General features: G+C 41.0%; 2 protein-coding genes across 2 annotated transcripts; both read right to left on the bottom strand.

Moving 5' to 3' along the window:
• Window positions 1-4,131: 4,131 nt before the first annotated feature.
• Window positions 4,132-9,005, bottom strand: LOC134303557 (keratin, type I cytoskeletal 13-like). The gene is made up of 7 exons (XM_062988998.1): window positions 8,601-9,005; window positions 6,689-6,771; window positions 5,535-5,691; window positions 5,292-5,453; window positions 5,066-5,191; window positions 4,441-4,664; window positions 4,132-4,334 (listed from the first exon to the last, which is right to left on the bottom strand). Exons 1-7 carry the CDS (start codon window positions 9,003-9,005, stop codon window positions 4,217-4,219), a joined length of 1,275 nt encoding a protein of 424 aa, XP_062845068.1. The 3' UTR covers window positions 4,132-4,216.
• Window positions 9,006-16,213: 7,208 nt separating this feature from the next.
• On the bottom strand, window positions 16,214-21,368 carry LOC134327455 (keratin, type I cytoskeletal 13-like). Its single transcript, XM_063009224.1, has 7 exons — window positions 20,831-21,368; window positions 20,141-20,223; window positions 19,246-19,402; window positions 18,971-19,132; window positions 18,751-18,876; window positions 16,664-16,887; window positions 16,214-16,468 (listed from the first exon to the last, which is right to left on the bottom strand). The coding sequence occupies exons 1-7, from the start codon at window positions 21,302-21,304 to the stop codon at window positions 16,345-16,347; spliced, it is 1,350 nt and encodes a 449-aa protein (XP_062865294.1). The 5' UTR covers window positions 21,305-21,368; the 3' UTR covers window positions 16,214-16,344.
• Between the last annotated feature and the right edge of the window lie 661 nt (window positions 21,369-22,029).

Below are 22,029 nucleotides of genomic sequence, written 5' to 3'. Positions count from 1 at the left end.
AGATTTGGTTACAGACTCGTTTCATCTTCTTTGGAGAAAAAACTTCTCTGGCAGAATTTCTAAAGTTCAGGATGCAAATATTTTGATTCCATTTTGCATCTTTTTGAACTGAGCAGCGACGCTTTTATCTTCAGACGCTTCACATGATTTAACGAGCTGCTTAGAAAAGTTCTCAGACGTAAAATAATAACATTTTATTTAACGGGGCGAGACACGCCCTCACTGTCCTGATGGACGGGGCAGCAATTCACCTTCAAATACACCTGTCACTGGTGTGTTACTGGTTAAAACTGGGCAGCTTTGGTGTGTTACTGGTTTAAACTGGGCAGCATTGGTGTGTTACTGGTTAAAACTGGGCAGCTTTGGTGTGTTACTGGTTTAAACTGGGCAGCATTGGTGTGTTACTGGTTTAAACTGGGCAGCTTTGGTGTGTTACTGGTTTAAACTGGGCAGCATTGGTGTGTTACTGGTTTAAACTGGGCAGCATTGGTGTGTTACTGGTTTAAACTGGGCAGCATTGGTGTGTTACTGGTTTAAACTGGGCCGCATTGGTGTGTTACTGGTTTAAACTGGGCAGCATTGGTGTGTTACTGATTTAAACTGGGCCGCATTGGTGTGTTACTGGTTTAAACTGGGCAGCTTTGGTGTGTTACTGATTTAAACTGGGCAGCTTTGGTGTGTTACTGGTTTAAACGGGGCAGCTTTGGTGTATTACTGGTTTAAACTGGGCCGCTTTGGTGTGTTACTGATTTAAACTGGGCAGCGTTGGTGTGTTACTGGTTTAAATTGGACAGTACTGGTGTATTACCGGTTTAAACTGGGCAGCGTTGGTGTGTTACTGGTTTAAACTGGACAGTACTGGTGTATTACAGGTTTAAACTAAGCAGTGCTGGTGTATTACTGGTTTAAACTGGGCAGCTTTGGTGTGTTACTGGTTTAAACTGGGCAGCATTGGTGTGTTACTGGTTTAAATGGGGCAGTGCTGATGTATTACTGATTTAAACTGGGCAGCGTTGGTGTGTTACTGGTTTAAATTGGACAGTACTGGTGTATTACCGGTTTAAACTGGGCAGCGTTGGTGTGTTACTGGTTTAAACTGGACAGTACTGGTGTATTACAGGTTTAAACTAAGCAGTGCTGGTGTATTACTGGTTTAAACTGGGCAGCTTTGGTGTATTACTGGTTTAAACTGGGCAGCTTTGGTGTGTTACTGGTTTAAACGGGGCAGCTTTGGTGTGTTACTGATTTAAACTGGGCAGCGTTGGTGTGTTACTGGTTTAAACTAAGCAGTGCTGGTGTATTACTGGTTTAAACTAAGCAGTGCTGGTGTATTACTGGTTTAAACTGGGCAGCTTTGGTGTGTTACTGGTTTAAACTGGGCAGCGTTGGTGTGTTACTGGTTTAAATGGGGCAGTGCTGATGTATTACTGGTTTAAACGGGGCAGCTTTGGTGTGTTACTGGTTTAAACGGGGCAGCTTTGGTGTGTTACTGATTTAAACTGGGCAGCGTTGGTGTGTTACTGGTTTAAACTAAGCAGTGCTGGTGTATTACTGGTTTAAACTAAGCAGTGCTGGTGTATTACTGGTTTAAACTGGGCAGCTTTGGTGTGTTACTGGTTTAAACTGGGCAGCGTTGGTGTGTTACTGGTTTAAATGGGGCAGTGCTGATGTATTACTGGTTTAAACGGGGCAGCTTTGGTGTGTTACTGGTTTAAACGGGGCAGCTTTGGTGTGTTACTGATTTAAACTGGGCAGCGTTGGTGTGTTACTGGTTTAAACTAAGCAGTGCTGGTGTATTACTGGTTTAAACTAAGCAGTGCTGGTGTATTACTGGTTTAAACTGGGCAGCTTTGGTGTGTTACTGGTTTAAACTGGGCAGCGTTGGTGTGTTACTGGTTTAAATGGGGCAGTGCTGATGTATTACTGGTTTAAACGGGGCAGCTTTGGTGTGTTACTGGTTTAAACGGGGCAGCTTTGGTGTGTTACTGATTTAAACTGGGCAGCGTTGGTGTGTTACTGGTTTAAACTAAGCAGTGCTGGTGTATTACTGGTTTAAACTAAGCAGTGCTGGTGTATTACTGGTTTAAACTGGGCAGCTTTGGTGTGTTACTGGTTTAAACTGGGCAGCGTTGGTGTGTTACTGGTTTAAATGGGGCAGTGCTGATGTATTACTGGTTTAAACTGGGCAGCTTTGGTGTGTTACTGATTTAAACTGGGCAGCGTTGGTGTGTTACTGGTTTAAACTGGGCAGTACTGGTGTATTACAGGTTTAAACTGGGCAGCTTTGGTGTGTTACTGGTTTAAACGGGGCAGTGCTGGTGTGTTACTGGTTTAAACTGGACAGTACTGGTGTATTACCGGTTTAAACTGGGCAGTACTGGTGTATTACAGGTTTAAACTGGGCAGCTTTGGTGTGTTACAGGTTTAAACTGGGCAGTACTGGTGTATTACCGGTTTAAACTGGGCAGTACTGGTGTATTACAGGTTTAAACTGGGCAGTACTGGTGTATTACCGGTTTAAACTGGGCAGTACTGGTGTATAACCGGTTTAAACTGATCAGTACTGCTGTGTTACTGGTTTAAACTATTCAGACTGGAGGGTGTTGATGGTGGTTTTATTGGTTTAGAGCAGCAGTAGTTCAGTGTTTGGGAGCAGAAACCAGTTTAGACCAGTAGCTAGTGAGCGCTGCTCTGTGATGGTTTTAACACCTTTATTATTGTATATAAATATTAAAATCTTTATTTACATTATTATTTACACTCTTTACCTGTTTATTATGTTTTGTACTTCTGTTCTTACATTATTTATTATATTTTATTATATTTATTATATTTATTATATTTTATTAAGTTTGATTAAGTTTTATTAAGTTTGATTTGAATATTTGATGTGACGGTGACGGTTGATGCTCGGCTGGTTTGTTTCTGTGAGATTTGCATGCTGTGTTTGTGTAACTCATCTCCAGGCTCTGGGCGCGGCCGCTAACAGCGCTAACACAAACACAAACCATCGTACAGCTCCAGAACTCCGTTCATCTGAAGTCTGGGTTCAGGTTTAAACTTTAATTAAATGTAAGAAATGTTTATACTCGATTATTTTACATCATTTACATCAATAACATTTAAAATAACTGTTTTAATTTCTCTTCTCTTCTATCATGTCTGGAGATGCTGGAATAACGGTTAGGATTTTGGACCGGAACGTCCCGTTAGATCATGATTCGGTTTCTACATACACGTGACCCTACAGTGCACATCTGTACAATTCTATACAATTCTATCATCCAGAGTCTCGTCAGTTTGCTCGTTTGTTGTTGTTTGGTTTTGCTGCTGCAGGATCCTGAATGTTGTGAGAAACCATCACATGGTGAGAAGCACCAGTATGAAGCAGTGAACTGAGATCTGAAGATCGTTTTTATCTCTTAAATAATTTTATTTGTTTTGATGCCAATCGTGACATGTAGAGGGCAGCAGAGTGCACGAGGGAATTGAGTATATCCACAGTAGCACAATGCAAAAAGGGTGGAAAAAACAAAAGACCCCAAAACATTTACCATTATAGCCATGTTACCATTATACAGTTTTATTCTTTATTTAAAACCACTAGCTAATGCTAAGCTAACTAGCCTTGCTATCTAGCATGATGGCTAAAGAGCTACATACACGTGGAACTGAAACCTGTAGCCGATCAACAGCATAATCAACAGCATAATGTAAGCGGTTAAAACTAATAATCAAGGGTAACTTGGGCAGGTGTAACCTAGTGGTTAAGGTGCTGGACTAGTAATCAGAAAGTTGCTGGTTCAAGCCCCACCACTGCCAGGTTTTCACTGTTGGGCCCTTGAGCGAGGCCCTCAACCCTCAAATGCATAGATAATAGACTGTCACAGTACTGTAAGTCACTTTGGATAAAAGCGTCCGCTAAATGCTATAAATGTAACTTCATGTGTTTATGAGGTAAATAAATAAGTTCTGAGTTTTTGTGAGATGTGAAAGATTTTAACATTTTATTCACGTTTGTATTTAAAGAGAACGTTTAGCTTTTATTAGCATGACGTAGCTGACTGGTTAGCGTTTATGGTTATTTGAAATGAAGGACAGACACCACGTGGATTTAATGCTGAACGTTTCTTTTATTTATCTCTGTTAGCGTTAGCATTAGCTTCACTTCACAGGGTTTGCAGTGTTCTGATGACGCCATGAAGGGTTAGCGTGTTTACAGCGTTCTGGTTTTACTGGAGGAGGAGGAGGAGGAGCTCACCACCTTCCCGTCCACGACCTCCTCCGTCACGATCACGACCTTACGCGTGGTGGAGCTGCTGGAGCTCGTCGTGCTGCAGAAGGAAACCAAAACAACCATGAGCCATAAAAAACCACCACGGTTTAGATTAGCCTTTTACTGTTAGCTTTAATCTGATTTATTAGCGCTGTGATGCTAACCTGACGGTGGTTTCTCCGTCCAGCAGCCTCCTGTACTCGGCGATCTCCAACTCCAGCCTGGTCTTGATGTCCAGCAGCATCTGATACTCCTGAGACTGGCGCTCAAGATCAGCGCGGAGCTGCACTAGCTGTTCCTCCAGACTCACCACCTGACCCTGGAAGCCTGCTAACATTCTAGCATAGCGGTTCTGTGTCTCGGCTAGCGTGTTTTCCAGCGACAATTTCTACAGAAACAAAATGAAAAAGTGATTAGAAATAAAACAGATGACATTGTTAGCATTAGCATTAGCAAAAAGTTTCAGTCAGGATGAGGTGAAAATCTTTAGGATGTTAGATTAGCCAGAGATGTTCTTTAAGATTAGCAAGAAATCGTTTTCCAAGAATCAAGGGATGATTAATCAATTAACAATAAATAAGAAACATAATGATTACCTGTGAATTAGATAATCATAAAGCAAGGGTTAGCTAAACATTATTCATTAGCCTGACATGATAATCAGAAGTTATGGTAAGAATTAGCAGAAAACATAAAGATTAGCATGAAGATAATGCAGGAATCAAGAAAAACAATAACACAACACAATATGCTTTAGCCTGGAGCGCTAACGTATCTAGCATATCGTACCATGCTAAGCTGTGACTGCAGCTCGATCTCCAGACTCTGCAGCGTTCGCTTCACTTCTGTTATTTCTGATTTGGAGGTGTTCAGCGTTTCTGTCATGATCGCCTTCTCCTTGTTCAGCTCCTCGCTCTGTAGGGACAAAACAAACACACATAAGAATCAAACTGGGTGCTAACTGGGTGCTAACTGGGTGCTAGCTCGGTTAAACATGAGCTCGTTCTGGACGGACCTTGCTAGTGAACCAGGCCTCGATGTCTTTGCGGTTCTTAGCGGCCACGGCTTCGTAGTGCTCGCGGATTCCGGCCATTACGGCGTTCAGGTCCTGCTGGGGTGCGGCGTCCACCTCGACGTTCACGTTTCCGCTCATCTGAGAGCGCACTAACAGGAGCTCCTGTAGAAACATGTATCAGAATGAGCTCAACACTCAGAATTAAACTCGAGCTCTGATTGGTCGGTGGAGGACACGTCGTACCTCCTCGTGGTTCTTCTTCAGGTAGATCAGTTCGTCCCTCAGACCCTCGATCTGCATCTCCAGGTCGGATCTGGCCAGCGTCAGATCGTCCAGGACCTTCCTCAGGCCGGAGATGTCGGCCTCCACCGACTGTCTCATGGTCAGCTCGTTCTCGTACCTGCAACCAACAAGATTCAGTTTATTAGTTTATTATTATTAGGGGCCAGTGATAGCTCAGTGGTTAAGGTACTAGACTAGTAAACAGAAGGTTGCCGGTTCAAGCCCCGCCACCACCAAGTTGCCACTGTTGGGTCCCTGAGCAAGGCCCTTAACCCTCAATTGCTCATCGTGTTCAGCTCATTGTGTAAGTCGCTTTGGATAAAAGCATCTGCTAAATGCTGAAAATGTAAATGTAAATATTAGTGCAGTTCAGTCGGGATTCTCATTCATCATTCATTTCATTAAGAACTACACTGAGTAACTGCATGAAAAGTTGTGTTAGGTTTTTAACATAACATCATTATTAAACATAAATTACATCCAGGCCACATGGTCTATTGTTCAAAATGACGCCGTGACCCGGATCCCCCCCCCCTGACTCATACCGAAGGGGGGAGGCGGAGCCCGGGGCTTTTTAGCACATTTCATTGGCTCCAACAGCAGCGGCGGAGGAGGAGCCTAGACTAGTTTAAAAAAGGATGGCGGGCTCAGGTCTGCCTCTTTCTTACGTGGTTTTTCTAGACTGCAGGAGTAAGGAGCGTCGGTCGGCTTAGCTCTGATATATATTCACAGATTATTTTTACACTTAATAAAGTGTTTTAAAGAGTACTTTCTGGACTTCCCGACTGCTTTCTTCAGGACCTTTTTGAACCAAAAGATTCATCCTAACAGTTGCCACTGTTGGACCCTTGAGCAAGGCCCTTAACCTGTAACTACTTGGAATAAATATTTCTGATGTATAATGTTAATTTAGTATTATATACACGTATTTCATGGCTCGTCTGAACCACGTGACTCTTTTAATACAATTTGAACCTGTAACACTAGAGGGCGCCAGACAGTCATTTTAAACAATTATATTACTGACACGGTTCTGATGTTCAGCTCCATTTATACTCATTATTAATTAAACTGATTATCGTAATGATGTTTTCTTTAAATATATGGACACTTACTTCACTTTAAAGTCGTCAGCTGCGAGTTTGGCGTTATCGATGCTGAGGTAAAGTCCTCCATTCACAGCGATGGCTCCCTGGATCTGCAAAATAATAACAATTAACATGAATAATGATGATAATAATAATAATAATCAGTCCTTTTTAGTCTAAAAGTTCCTCAGTCAGTGAAATAATCTTCTACACTAAAAACTGCAAAGCAAAGTATAAACTACATGTGCACATAAAGGGCTTAATAATAATAATAAAACAATAATAATACAATAATAATTGTATTTTTTTTTTTTTTATAAAATCACTTTTATTTTAATGTTTTTTTGAACATGTTTTAAACGCTGTAATTAGCACTGATGTGTGTGGCGCCATCTGGTGTTCAAGGTGAATTTCAACTCTTACAAACTTAAAACAGCCGCGTTATAAACAGCATTAGCATGAACATCAGTGTTAGCACAGCAGACTGGAGTTCTGTGTGCTCTCAATCGTAGATTTTCTGACATTTATAAGTTATATTTTGTGTGTATTAATGTGCTTAAATAATGCTAGCGCCATACCCTACTGTTCTACCCTACATAATCCTTATGTATGATCCAAAAGCTAAATAAAATCAGAAGTTTAGTGGTTCTGGTCAAAACTGTAATAAAGTTTTTACATGATAGGAACTCTGATCTCTATAAAGAGATAAAATCTGCACTTAAGGTTAAACAGATGGGAAAAATAGGATTAACTAAATAATTCAGTAACTACATCGTTATACTGGTGTAAGGTGTAAATCTAGAGCTCATTCTATAAACAGTAGCTGGAATGTAGAAATATAATCTATAGCGCTTTAAATGCTAAAAGTTCATGCTAAAGTTTAAGCCTTTGATTCCAGGGTGTGGCCCTGCCCTGTGTTCCTCTGTTCAGGTGTCATCTTTGTCCTATAAAGGAAAGGGTATCAGGTAAAACAAAGTCAGCACAGAAGGGTGTGGCGGAGAGAAAATGCAGCTCCACCGCCCCGGGCAGAACCGTGACAGACATGAGGGCTAAAGTGAAGCGGTGAAACCTGAACCACCCGCCAATTATTCCTCTCATTTATTGTTGGTTTATCATATTACAACATGCACCAACATGACGAATTTCAATGAACCTGGTCCAAAAAAGCATTTTACTCGAATGGAAGAGAAAAAGAAAATTCTAAAGAGGTTCAGCTCACCGTAACACCTGAGCCAATAGAGAGAGAGAAACCTGAGGGTGGGTCAACAATCCCTGTCAGTGTTAGATGGAATTGTAAAAGTCTGGAATGACTGGAACGTCAGTCACTGTTCCAACATGTGTAAAGGTTAAAGGGCGGAGTGAGCAGCCAACACCGCTAGACTTCATTTTTACATTCGTTTTAAGAATAAAGTGGCTTTTGCAAAGTTATAAATGTTAAAGCTAATGCTAAGAGCAGAGTTAAATGGAGGTGAGACTAAAAGTAATTACAAATTTAATAACCGCCTGACTTTGTACAACTCTAGAACCTGCAGGGAACGTTTGAAGGCCTCTATGAGGAAATGAGGGCCTGCTTTAGTTAGGAAGGGTGTACAAGAGAGGAATTAATGTATATACCTTTAAAATGAGAAAATATTGAGCAATAGAAAGACCTCATTATGAGAAATACGATACTGAGCATGTAGGGCCTTACCTTAATGAGGAAGTAATGGCGTCACCTTTAATAAAAATACTAAGCAAGTTAGGGTTCTACTTTGATGGATTAGGGTTCTATGTTGGTTAAGAGTATCCTGAGCTAGCCAGGGCTCGGGACATGTATAAAGAAAGAATAAACTGTGCCGAGATAAAGAGAGGGAGTGAAGGCCCTACTTTTAAGATGAGAGTAGTGAAGGTAAAAGATGGTAAGAGTGGGTGCAGTAAGGATTATAATTGGTGGTCGTACCTTGGCCTGGAGGTCACTAATGGTGACGTAGTAGGGGCTGTAGTCACGGGCTGAGGGTGAGACCTTGCTTTCAAGGAACTGGCGGATCTTCAGCTCCAGGTCAGCGTTGGCCTTTTCCAGCTGGCGCACCTTCTCCAGGTAGGAGGCCAGACGCTCGTTCAGGTTCTGCATGGTCTGCTTGTCGTTGGCAGAGACATCGACGGCATCAGCGAGATCAAAGCCAGCTCCAACATTGGAGGCCCTGGAGGTGGATATGCGCACCCCAGATCCTCCGGCTCCTCCGTAGACGCTGCCGGTGGACCGGGCGCTGCCCAGGAGCATGGCGGACCCGCTCCTCATGGAACCGACCGAGGCACGGCTGCTGGAGGAGGAGATGAAGCTGTGGCTGGAGAAGCTGGTGGACATGATGATCTCTGAAGCTGGAGGAGAATGGTTCGAGAGCTGAGCCAGTGCAGCTTTTATGCCCCACGGGGGGAAAGGGGGTGGGGGTTTGGGGGCAAACTTTCCAGAACATGCCTCCCTCGAGGCAAAAATGACAAACCTGACAAACCGGTAACAGTGAAAGTAGTCTAGTAAATACAAAAGGAACCACCAGTGGAATTTTACCTGGGAGATAGCTATGCCTTATGCACTAAAGGTGGACAAGAGAATCAGTGCATGAGGCACGGTGGGGTAAAATACTTAAAATACTTTATAATTAAAATAATAATTATATTAAAATCATGACATTTAAAAGCTCCATTAATCTAAATCTGTTTGTTTGTTAGAGAAACATCACCTTTGTGACCGTGACCCTTTAAATGCTGGTACGACTCCGGTTTACTTACAGTAAATAAACAAACTTAAACTAAATTCTGACTAACAAAAATAAAGGGTTTTAATAAAATACAAATAAAGTATAAGATTTAAAAATAAATCACTTTTACTGTAGAGATGAATCATCAGAACAATGATTAAATCTTTTACTTTATTTTATATTTATATTTTTTTATAGAGGATTTAAAGATAATTTCTTATCACTAAATGCTTTTTTCCTGGTCAGGGTTGCAGTGGGTCAGTGCGTCTCATGAACACACCCTTGTTCCTGGTTAAAATCAGGTTCACAGAACTGGAGTTGTGCAGCACCTACACGACCTGCTTCATTTGTCTAATTATTTGTTCAGAATTGGCGTCTTAATTGTAATTTACATTTTATTTGAATCTAACCACCACTGCCAGGTTGCTGCTGTTGGGCCCTTGAGCAAGGCCCTTAACCCTCAATTGCTCAGACTGTATACTGTCACAGTACTGTAAGTCGCTTTGGATAAAGGCGTCTGCTAAATGGCAAAAATGTAATAATTTAACAGGCAGCGGTAGCTCAGAGATTAAAGTACTGGGCAGGTAATCTAAAGGTTGCTGGTTTAAGCCCCACTACCAGTAAGTTGCCATTGTTGGGCCCCTGAGCAAGGCCCTTAACCCTGACTGCATTGTATTGAGTCAGAAGTTTGAGCTGAATTAAATAAAAGCTAAATGCTGTAAATGTAAACTGTAATTTATTGTGATGTAATTTATTGTGAGGAGTTTCACATGTTCTCCTCTGTAGTTCAGCATTTATCACAAAATACATAAAAAGTTGTTTTAATAATAAATCTGCACATAAATATTAGAACTTTAATTAAATTGATCCAAACACGAGATACAGAACTTACTTTTTTGTGAAGTTTGCAGTTAATAGATGTAACTAATGTAACTAAACTTACCTGTGCAAACAAAATACAAGAAAATACAACCAAAACTCCTCTAAAAAGTAAATCATCTAAAGCTGTTTACTTAAATGCATTTTAAACAGAATTCTTGTGCAAACACAGTTAATAAATAAATGTTATATTTTAAATTAAACATTTTGGTGCAGGATCTGAGAACTGCAGCCACAACCCAACAAACTGCAGTTATTTTATTACATCAAAATGTTAAAGAATGTAAAGAATGCACGATATGAGGAAGAGGAGTCAGTAACTATTATTTATTGAAATATTTTACTCTGACACTGATGCTCATGCAGCTACAAAACATTTAAAACTCTTCAGGTCGCCTCGGGGGGGACCTGTAATAAAATAATGACATTATAATAATGTCATTATTTTATTACATTTATTTGTTCTGAACTTAAATGAAACTTTGAGAGAAAGCCAGTATCAGTATCTGAATTTTATGTGAACATGAAGTGTAAAAAATCTCAACATTTACTTCACATGTGAGAATAAAAATAAAGTTCATGCGTGTGTGTGTGTGTGTGTGTGTTTTATGTATCTGTGAATTAAAAAATAAAGTAAATAAAAGAAAGAGGTGAAACTGAAGATTTAACCACTGAATGAATGAATGAATGAATGAATGGGTGAGTAAATGTGCTGTTGAAAGGGGTGTGAGTGTGTGTGTGTGTGTGTGTGAGAGAGTGTGTGTGTGTGTGTGTGAGATGGAGAGATAAGATGAATAAAGCACAGGGTGACTTTCTGAGTTTCTACAGAAATTCCTGGTGTACCTGAGCGACAGGTACAGACTCACCCCCGCCCCGCCCCGCCCGCCCCTTCCCAAAATCACCTCACACTTCAGTCCAGCTGAAACTGAATTTCCATAAACAAGATCCAAATTCTACTGAACACTGAAACTATACGCAGCAGTGTGGTTTACTATCGGTTTACCACATTACAACATACACCAACACGACGAGTGCTGATGAGATTTAATGTAATAAAATCATTTTACTCGAATGAGGGAGAAAAAGAAAATGCTAAAAAGTTTCAGCTAACCGTAACGCCTGAGCCAATAGAAAGAGAGAAACCTGAGGGTGGGTCACTAATCTCCACCATTCAAAGTCTGGAATGACTGGAACTTCAGTTACTGTTCCAACATGTGTAAAGGTTAAAGGGCGGAGTGAGCAGCCAACACCGCTAGACTTCATTTGTACTGTACATTAGTTAGTGTAATAAAGTGGCTCTTACACTGTTATAAATGTTTAAGCTAATGCTAAGAGCAGAGTTAAATGTCACCTCACATCTCAGTCCAGGTGAAACTGATCCTCCATCAACGAGGTCCAAATTCTGCTCAACATTCCAGCCAGACCACTTTTACTTTTTAAATGGAAATCACCTAACCCTAACCCTCACCCTAACCCTCACCCTAACCCTAACCCCTCACCCTAACCCTAACCCTCACCCTAACCCTCACCCTCACCCTAACCCCTCACCCTAACCCCTCACCCTAACCCTAACCCTAACCCAGACTCTATAGATTAATGTGATTAAATTGGAAAAGATGAGACAGATTAGAAATGGCTCTGCAAGAAGATTTAACAAAGTTTGGGACTCTTTCTTAGAACATGTTAGGAAATGATCTACTCTAGATCACCCTTGATGGGCTGAGTTGATTAATTGCTCTGTGTAATTATCTGGATTGACTATAAAGTTTGCGTTGGGCTTCATGCTGTGTTACATTAGGTGTGGCTGCCCCGCCCACTTCACCTTTTATTCACCATTTATTATTATTACTTTTTTGGGGTACTGTTTTTAATTGCTCAGTTTTGTAGTTTTGTACACTTCAATATGCATGTTTGTTGTATTGTTTTGAGATTTAATACACAGTGGGGGAAATAAGTATTTGATCCCCTGCTGATTTTGTAAGTTTACCCCCTTACAAAGACTTGAACAGTCTATAATTTTTATGGAAGGTTTATTTTAACAGAGAAAGACAGAATATCAACAAAAAATCCAGAAAAAAACATTAAATAAAAGTTATAAATTAATTTGTATTTCATTAAGGGAAATAAGTATTTGATCCCCTACCAACCAGCAAGAATTCTGACCCCCACAGACCGGTTATGTGCCCATGAGGCTACAAATTAGTCCTGTCCCTGTATAAAAGACTCCTGTCACAGAATCAGTTTCTTCCATTCAAATCTCTCGACCACCATGGGCAAGACCAAAGAGCTATCAAAGGACGTCAGGGACAAGATTGTAGACCTGCACAAGGCTGGAATGGGCTACAAGACCATCAGCAAGAAGCTTGGTGAGAAAGAGACCACTCTTGGTGCGATAATTCGAAAATGGAAGAAATACAAGATCACAGTCAATCGCCCTCGCTCTGGAGCTCCATGCAAGATCTCACCTGGTGGGGTAAGAATGATTCTGAGAAAGGTGAGGACAGTCCAGAATTACACGGGAGGAGCTTGTCAATGATCTCAAGGGAGCTGGGAGCAGAGAAATGCTGGATATGACCCCAAGAACACCATCCCCACCGGGCATTTCTCTGCCTCCAAACACGGCGAGTGGAGTTGATGCCAAAGAGCTCAATTTTGGTCTCATCTGACCATATCACATTCTCCCAAGCTTTCTCTGAATCATTCAGGTGTTCATTGGCAAACTTCAGACGGGCCTGTACATTTTAATCCATTCTTCTTGCAGGATAGTGGCCAGGTCACTACGTGATGCTGGTGGAGGAAAACGTTTCCTGACTCGATTCTCCAAAACACCCCAAAGTGGCTCAATAATATTTAGATCTGGTGACTGTGCAGGCCATGGGAGATGTTCAACTTCACTTTCATGTTCATCAAACCAATCTTTCACCAGTCTTGCTGTGTGTATTGGTGCATTGTCATCCTGATACACGGCACCGCCATTGGATGCACATGGTCCTCCAGAATGGTTCGGTAGTACTTGGCAGTGACGCGCCCATCTAGCACAAGTATTGGGCCAAGGGAATGCCATGATATGGCAGCCCAAACCATCACTGATCCACCCCCATGCTTCACTCTGGGCATGCAACAGTCTGGGTGGTACGCTTCTTTGGGGCTTCTCCACACCGTAACTCTCCCGGATGTGGGGAAAACAGTAAAGGTGGACTCATCAGAGAACAATACATGTTTCACATTGTCCACAGCCCAAGATTTGCGCTCCTTGCACCATTGAAACCGACGTTTGGCATCGGCACGAGTGACCAAAGGTTTGGCTATAGCAGCCCGGCCGTGTATATCGACCCTGTGGAGCTCCCGACGGACAGTTCTGGTGGAAACAGGAGAGTTGAGGTGCACATTTAATTCTGCCGTGATTTGGGCAGCCGTGGTTTTATGTTTTTTGGATACAATCCGGGTTAGCACCCGAACATCCCTTTCAGACAGCTTCCTCTTGCGTCCACAGTTAATCCTGTTGGATGTGGTTTGTCCTTCTTGGTGGTATGCTGACATTACCCTGGATACCGTGGCTCTTGATACATCACAAAGACTTGCTGTCTTGGTCACAGATGCGCCAGCAAGACGTGCACCAACAATTTGTCCTCTTTTGAACTCTGGTATGTCACCCATAATGTTGTGTGCATTGCAATATTTTGAGCAAAACTGTGCTCTTACCCTGCTAATTGAACCTTCACACGCTGCTCTTACTGGTGCAATGTGCAATTAATGAAGATTGGCCACCAGACTGGTCCAATTTAGCCATGAAACCTCCCACACTAAAATGACAGGTGTTTCAGTTATTTTGTCCAACCCCTGTATGTATACACAGATCAGCCATAACATTAAAACCACCTTGTTTCTACACTCACTGTCCATTTTATCAGCTCCACTTACCATATACAGTAGAAGCACTTTATCAGCACTGTAGTCTGTACTGTAGACTGTAGTACTGACTTGTGGTCAGGACCCCCACAGGACCCCCACAGAGCAGGTATTATTTAGGTGGTGGATGATTCTCAGCACTGCAGTGACACTGACATGGTGGTGGTGTTTTAGTGTGTGTTGTGCTGGTATGAGTGGATCAGACACAGCAGCGCTGCTGGAGTTTTTAAACACCTCACTGTCACTGCTGGACTGAGAATCGTCCACCAACCAAAAACATCCAGCCAACAGCGCCCCGTGGGCAGCGTCCTGTGACCACTGATGAAGGTCTAGAAGATGACCGACTCAAACAGCAGCAATAGATGAGCGATGATTCTCTTTAATATCTTATGTTCTATGTATTCAGAATCAGTGTTTTGCTGTATTACCTGTGTCCTGTTCCCCCTTTATTATTTCTCTGTATATATTTGTACTTAAGGGTTTTTTACTACATTAATTACTTTCACAGCTCTGTACTCACACTCATACAAAAGCAGCTCATTCTTACATCACATTAATATATTTAATATTGAATTATTTCTGTAAATATTTATACAGGTTTGACTGAGTCACGTGATCACATAGTGTAAAATCAGTAACAGTATTTATTGTAGTCTGAACCTGCAGCTCAACTTTCATCATCAAATATATTCTGTTTCTATTCACAGAGAGCTGGAGGTGCTTCAGTCATTTAGTTTAATATTTAATAACTTAACATGAATGAATAAAAACAGGATGATGAGAGCCATAAGATGAGGATGAAGATGAGGACAAAGATGTTCCATCACAAACATTTCTGCATCCCACGTTTATGAAGTCACTTTATTTACTTCATTATTTTATAAACCCTAATAAATATCAGTATGATTTATTATAATCACGGTGTATCAGTGTTTACAGTGTGAGCTGAGAGTTCATATTAAATGTTTTATTACATTTATAATCTCTACAAAATATAAAATGATTTTTTTACACTTGAGTTTTTTCTCTCAGTAAAATATAAAAATCAGTTTTTCAGCTTCAGTTCCACCATCAGTCATCACCTCATTTATACCATAATCAAACCCTGAACAGTGTGTGTGTGTGTGTGTGTTCTGCATTCTTCTAATGCTAACGTTACGCTGTTGAATCCCCACAGTCCTGGTATGGAAGAACAGTATCGCCACCTAGAGGAGAAGATTCTGCCGAATGTGAGTGAGTGAAGTGCAGATTTAGGTTAGAAGCACATGTAAATCAATAAAGTTGATTAAATATTAATATTTAGTTTTATTTAAACACTGAGCACACTGAGGCTTTTATTAGCACATTTATATTCATTTATTATCTATTTAGTTTATAATTATTTTAGAGTTTTAGGAAGAGCTGAATCTGTGACGTCAGAATCAGTCAGAACTGTTTCATCTCAGCTCATTCATTCACTATCTGTTTCACCAGTGCTTCATCCTGGTCAGGGTCACAGTGGGTGAAACACCCCAGACAGGTCACCAGTCCCTCACACACACGCCTGACTGCTTGTCTTTGTACTGGACACAGGGAGAACATGCAAACTCCACACTGAAAGGAATGAAACCCAGGCCCTTCCTGCTGTGAGGCGACAGTGCTACCCACCGAGCCAGCGTGAAAAGTTTAAACTCTGAACACTTTTCTGTTTAAAGCTTCAGAACTGAAACACGTTCAGTAACATCAGTGTTCAGTACAGAGCCTCATCAGAGGATAAAACTCTCACGTATCTTTAATATTAATCTATAATATTCATGAATGTTTGACACATTTTGGTTCCTCAGAGATTCAAACCCAAACACATGAGTGCAGAACTGCTGATAATCACCTCAGACCTGAAGATGAATAATTTAATACTCTGTGTAGAATTATTTCTATTTTATTTGTAATATTAGTTGATAAGTTTGGCAGCGAGAGTACTGACTGTGCTGACTGTACTGAGAGTACTGAGAGTACTGAGCCACTAAAATACCAGACAGACACGAGTGAGTAGATTTGATGCGTGATGCTTTATTTATTGATTATTCATTACTGATTGATTGATTTCTCTTTTCTCAGCGCTGCTTCACCTCAGGAGCTTCTGCTCGTGTTCTCATCACGGCGTGAAGGTTCAGGACGTGTTTACTTGGTGCTGGTTTTGGAGGTGGAGGAGGAGGAGGAGCTCACCACCTTCCCATCCACGACCTCCTCGGTCACGATCACGACCTTACGCGTGGTGGAGCTGCTGCTGGAGCTCGATGAGCCGCTAACAAGAACAAACACAAACAATCATGAGCTTCAGCTTCAACACGAGGCGTCCAAATACTTTTGGCCATATTTTGTATATTTTTAAGTGTATAAACTTTATGTAGCTGCTAGTTTACTGCAGTTGCTAATTCATTCAGTAGCTGAAACATTAAAAATAATAACTAAATAAATGCATTAGCGCTGTTTGGCTAACCTGCCGCCAGCCTCTCCGTCCAGCAGCCTCCTGTACTCGGCGATCTCCATCTCCAGCCTGGTCTTGATGTCCAGCAGCATCTGATACTCCTGAGACTGGCGCTCCATGTCGGCGCGGAGCTGCACCAGCTGCTCCTCCATGCTCACCACCTGACTCTGGAATCCCTGTAGCTTCATGGCGTAGCGGTTCTGTGTGTCGGCGAGCTGGTTTTCAAGCGACGCTTTCTGTGTAAAAAGAAGCAGAACGCGGTCGGTAACCATGCACAGCACAACGCTGACATGCTAACTAGCTTTGTTTTAAAAGGTAGCAAGTTTGTTTTACTGTGTAGGTAATGCTAGCTTCACGCTACAGTAATAATGTAGCTTATCTGTAATTGCTAAAGCTAATGTAAGCTAATTTGGTCATAAAAGTAATTTGTTAGTGTAATAAGTAATTTATTTAGTATAGCTAGTAACGTTACTTGTTTTGTAATCATAACATTCCAGTCCATGGTTAGCATTGCTACAGGCGTAATGATAGTAGCATTACTAATCTGTTCATTTTAACAATGCTATAGTAGCGATGTTAGCATTATAAACAATATCTTGCTTTATTTAGCAGGACTAGCAGTAGCGTGTAGTTTAGTACTGTAATTGTTTCTCATTACAGTAGTGCTAGCTTTGTTTATCTTTTGTTTAAGTCTTATACTGATTAATTAGCAATACTAGCTTATACTAGCAGGTTTCATTAAACAATGCTAGCGTCCTGTTACCCATTTTTGTTAAATGTTTCAATCTGCAACAATAATTATTTATTAATTATTGGTTTTTCCCTTTATTATCATTATGATTATTCATCTTTATTATTAATTATTCATTATTATTAATTTATAGATTATTGATGATGATGATGATTATTTATAGATTATTATTGATTATTTACATTTACATTTTCAGCATTTAGCAGACGCTTTTATCCAAAGCGACTTACACAATGAGCAATTGAGAGTTAAGGGCCTTGCTCAGGGACCCAACAGTGGCAACTTGGTGGTGGCGGGGCTTGAACCGGCAACCTTCTGTTTACTAGTCCAGTACCTTAACCACTGAGCTATCACTGGATTATAATGATCATGTATAGATTATTATTGATTATAATGATCATGTATAGATTATTATTGATGATAATGATTATGTATAGATTATTATTGATTATAATGATAATGTATAGATTATTATTGATTATAATGATTATGTATAGATTATTATTGATTATAATGATTATGTATAGATTATTATTGATTATAATGATCATGTATAGATTATTATTGATTATAATGATCATGTATAGATTATTATTGATTATAATGATCATGTATAGATTATTATTGATGATAATGATCATGTATAGATTATTATTGATGATAATGATTATGTATAGATTATTATTGATTATAATGATTATGTATAGATTATTTTTGATTATAATGATTATGTATAGATTATTATTGATTATAATGATTATGTATAGATTATTGATAATGATTATAATAATTATGTATATTGATAATGATTATGTATAGATTATTATTGATTATAATGATCATGTATAGATTATTATTGATTATAATGATTATGTATAGATTATTATTGATTATAATGATTATGTATAGATATTGATTATAATGATTATGTATAGATTATTATTGATTATAATGATTATGTATAGATTATTATTGATTATAATGATTATGTATAGATTATTATTGATTATAATGATTATGTATAGATATTGATTATAATGATTATGTATAGATTATTGATAATGATTATAATAATTATGTATAGATTATTATTGATGATAATGATTATAATAATTATGTATATTGATAATGATTATGTATAGATTATTATTGATTATAATGATTATGTATAGATATTGATTATAATGATTATGTATAGATTATTATTGATTATAATGATTATGTATAGATTATTATTGATTATAATGATTATGTATAGATATTGATTATAATGATTATGTATAGATTATTATTGATTATAATGATTATGTATAGATATTGATTATAATGATTATGTATAGATCTTTACCATGCTGAGTTGCGACTGCAGTTCGATCTCCAGCCCCTGCAGCGTGCGCTTCAGCTCTGTTATTTCTGATTTGCTGGTATGCAGCGTCTCTGAGCTGGCGGCGACTTCTTTATTAAGAGCTTCAGACTGAAAAACATGAGCAGCAGGTTTATGATGAAGCTCCAGCAGCACTAACGCATCATCAACGTTATTCTGAGGCGTGGCGGCAGCGCGGAGTTACCTTGTTCTGGAACCAGGCCTCCAGTTCCTTACGGTTTTTAGCTGCTACGCCCTCATACTGCTCACGGATCTCCTCCATGATCTTGTTCAGATCCTCCTGAGGTTTGGCGTCGACTTCTACGTGGACCTGTCCGCTCATCTGGGTCCGGGCAGCCATGAGGTCCTGCAGGGAGACACACCAACGATACGATGATGAACCACGGTGATCACAGTTACCATGGTGACATTATGACATCACTATGACATAATTATGACATCACTAGATCTCACACTCACCTCCTCGTGGTTCTTCTTGAGGAAGACCAGCTCCTCTTTCAGGCTCTCGATCTGCATCTCCAGATCAGATCTGGCCAGCGTCAGCTCGTCCAGGACTCGTCTGAGCCCGGCGATGTCCGCCTCCACCGACTGGCGCATGGCCAACTCGTTCTCATACCTGCTCAGGTCACAAACAACATGGAGATGTGAAGCTGAGCTTCTCTAACCCTGCACATCAGCATCACTGGTATTACTGGAGGTACGCCACACCTTCAGGCCAGAGAAATAAATGAAAATGATCTGATTCTTTCTGATATTATCTGATATTATCTGATTCAGAGGTGATTTGAATAGAAGAGCTTCAGACTAATGAAGTAAAGATGAAATTCTGTAGCCTCAGTCACTGAGGTTTGGACGGGAGGGCATGTACGGGCGTGGATCTGTGCTCTGGGGTTGTGTGGCAGCCAGCGGCACCAGAAACATGCAGAGAAGGAAGAACCTCACAGTCACATGATTAGAACATGATTACAGATCTGTGTGTAGATCTTAATGAGGCTGGACGTACGAGATGATCAGAGAGGATCTTAAAGTGTTGTGCAGGATATCTGCTGCAGTAGGGACGTTAGCTCGTCCTGCATCACATCACTATAACAGTTCAGTACTATAGTGCTGCTTTCATTTATAATAACAGTAATAAAATGTATAATAGTGGTGCTACAACATTCATTTAATCTGAAGTTAGATTAATAAACTATAAATAAATATGAATTTAACTGTTGATTTAAGTTCTGAGCAGTTTGATTCAGTATTTGATTAGATAAACAGATGAATTACTGATTGTATCTGATCAGATGGATCATGAACACAATTCACACTGATTAATCAGAAGTGATGTAAATAACTGACGGTAACGTACTTGACTCTGAAGTCGTCGGCGGCGAGCTTGGCGTTGTCGATGCAGAGGTAAATCCCTCCGTTGACGCGTGTGGCTTCCTGGATCTGCAGCACAGAGATGAATAAATAATGAAGTGAATAAATAATTTGATGATGTTGATGCTGAGACGAAGCGCTGGCGTGTCTGATGTCGTGTTAATCTGAGCCCTGGTTTCGTGAGCGGGGGAGAGACGCCTCACTGCTGCAGGAGCTCGAGTCTGAGGCTGTTGTGTGATGGCGGGTGTGGCACCTGTAAACACTGGAGGGTCAAAATGTTTAACAAATTCTGCTTCCTGATTTCTATCCCCTCTAGATTTAACTTTTAACACTGGTTGGTAAAGTTAGGTTGTGGGGGGTCTCAGTGAAGATGATGACGTGGGTACGACCCTGTGAGGAAGGGTACAGTAAACCAAAGGCTGCCACCTTAATTACAAAGAGTGGAGTGAACAAATGGGGGAACGAGGGTTTTGATCAGGGTTTCTGACTTAATGATGAGATGGTGAGAGACCTAACACAGTAATGAAATGAACAGGACGCTACCCTGGTCAGGACACGTGGTGGTGAGATGGTGACGCCCCTGACCTGGTTGGGTAGAGGGTGGTGAGCAGGTTTGGTTCCCTGCTGAAGACTGTATTTATGGTTGTAACAGTACAGAAGATAGTGAGGTTCTTACCTTGCCCTGAAGTTCAGCGATGGTGACGTAGTAGTGCTCGTAGTCCCGGGCTGCAGGTGAGGTCTTCTTCTCCAGGAACTGGCGGATCTTCAGCTCCAGGTCAGCGTTGGCCTTCTCCAGTGAGCGTACCTTCTCCAGGTAGGAGGCCAGACGCTCGTTCAGGTTCTGCATGGTCTGCTTGTCGTTGGCAGAGACATCCATGGAATCGCCAAAGCCACCTCCAGCGCCCCCTCCGAATCCAGCGCCCCCTCCGAATCCAGCGCCCCCTCCGAATCCAGCGCCTCCTCCAAATCCTCCACCGTAGCCGCCGCCGGCACCACCTCCGAATCCTGAGCCCAGAGACGAGGCACTGGAGATACGCACGCTGTGGCTGCCGGCTCCACCGTACACGCTGGCGGCTCTTCCACCGCCCATACGGCCGCCCATCATGGAGCCGCCCGAGCCGTAGCTGCTGCGCATAGACATGGAGGTCATGGTAAAGATCGAGAGGAGCAAAACTCGAGAGAGAGAGAGAGAGAGAACGAGTGAGGAGGTGAGTGAGAGGAGCAGGAGCCGGAGCTTTTTATTTAGGATGGAGAGGGGAGTGGAGGAGGCCAAGCGAGGGAGGGAACGGCAGGATTAGGTAACATTGTGAAGTGGATTTGGCATACTCCCACTCCTCAAGGCATATTCACACAAAAGCACACACACACACACACACACACACAGGTACAGTACAGGGTGGATTTTAGTGTGTGTGTGTCCTTATAAGGACATGATTTTATTAAGCTGACACTCAGGTGGCCTGATGGAAGGTGATTTAATGCACACTTTCAAACAAACAGCAGGGTCACGCCCACACACACACACACACACACACACACGCACGCAGGAATAAAACAGAACAATGCAGTAACTCACTTTTACTGCGTATTATTAAAAGCATACATAGATGTATTTTTATTTCTTTTATTAACACAAAGTGAAATGAAAAGCTGCTGGAACAGAATCACCGCTGTCCACAGCCGAGCAGGCTTAACATCACTGAGTGTGAGGAGGATCCTGTGCATGAATGAAGCTCCTGCTTCACTGAAGTGTCTCTGATCACACAGATGAAGGAAAATCTGCAGAAGCTTTTTTTTTTTGCTTCTGTCCATGCTGATGTGAAGCTCGCTTGACTGTGGACACTGTTGCTTGTGTTCCAGCAACGTTTGGACAAC

The sequence above is a fragment of the Trichomycterus rosablanca genome, chromosome 2 (assembly GCF_030014385.1).
Source record: "Trichomycterus rosablanca isolate fTriRos1 chromosome 2, fTriRos1.hap1, whole genome shotgun sequence".
Classification (NCBI taxonomy): domain Eukaryota; kingdom Metazoa; phylum Chordata; class Actinopteri; order Siluriformes; family Trichomycteridae; genus Trichomycterus; species Trichomycterus rosablanca.
This window is presented reverse-complemented; position numbering and strand designations above follow the sequence as displayed.

Bases quoted from the DNA above. Each gene is read 5' to 3' on its own strand.
- LOC134327455 (XM_063009224.1), bottom strand. From the start codon at position 21,304: ATGACCTCCATGTCTATGCGCAGCAGCTACGGCTCGGGCGGCTCCATG. The intron at 20,224-20,830 runs GTAAGAACCTCA...TCTGTGCTGCAG, and splicing joins TCGCTGAACTTCAGGGCAAG to ATCCAGGAAGCCACACGCGT. The intron at 19,133-19,245 runs GTGAGTGTGAGA...GTCTCCCTGCAG, and splicing joins TCAAGAAGAACCACGAGGAG to GACCTCATGGCTGCCCGGAC.
- LOC134303557 (XM_062988998.1), bottom strand. From the start codon at position 9,005: ATGTCCACCAGCTTCTCCAGCCACAGCTTCATCTCCTCCTCCAGCAGC. The intron at 5,192-5,291 runs GTCCGTCCAGAA...TTGTCCCTACAG, and splicing joins AGGCCTGGTTCACTAGCAAG to AGCGAGGAGCTGAACAAGGA. The intron at 4,335-4,440 runs GTTAGCATCACA...TTCCTTCTGCAG, and splicing joins GACGGAGAAACCACCGTCAG to CACGACGAGCTCCAGCAGCT.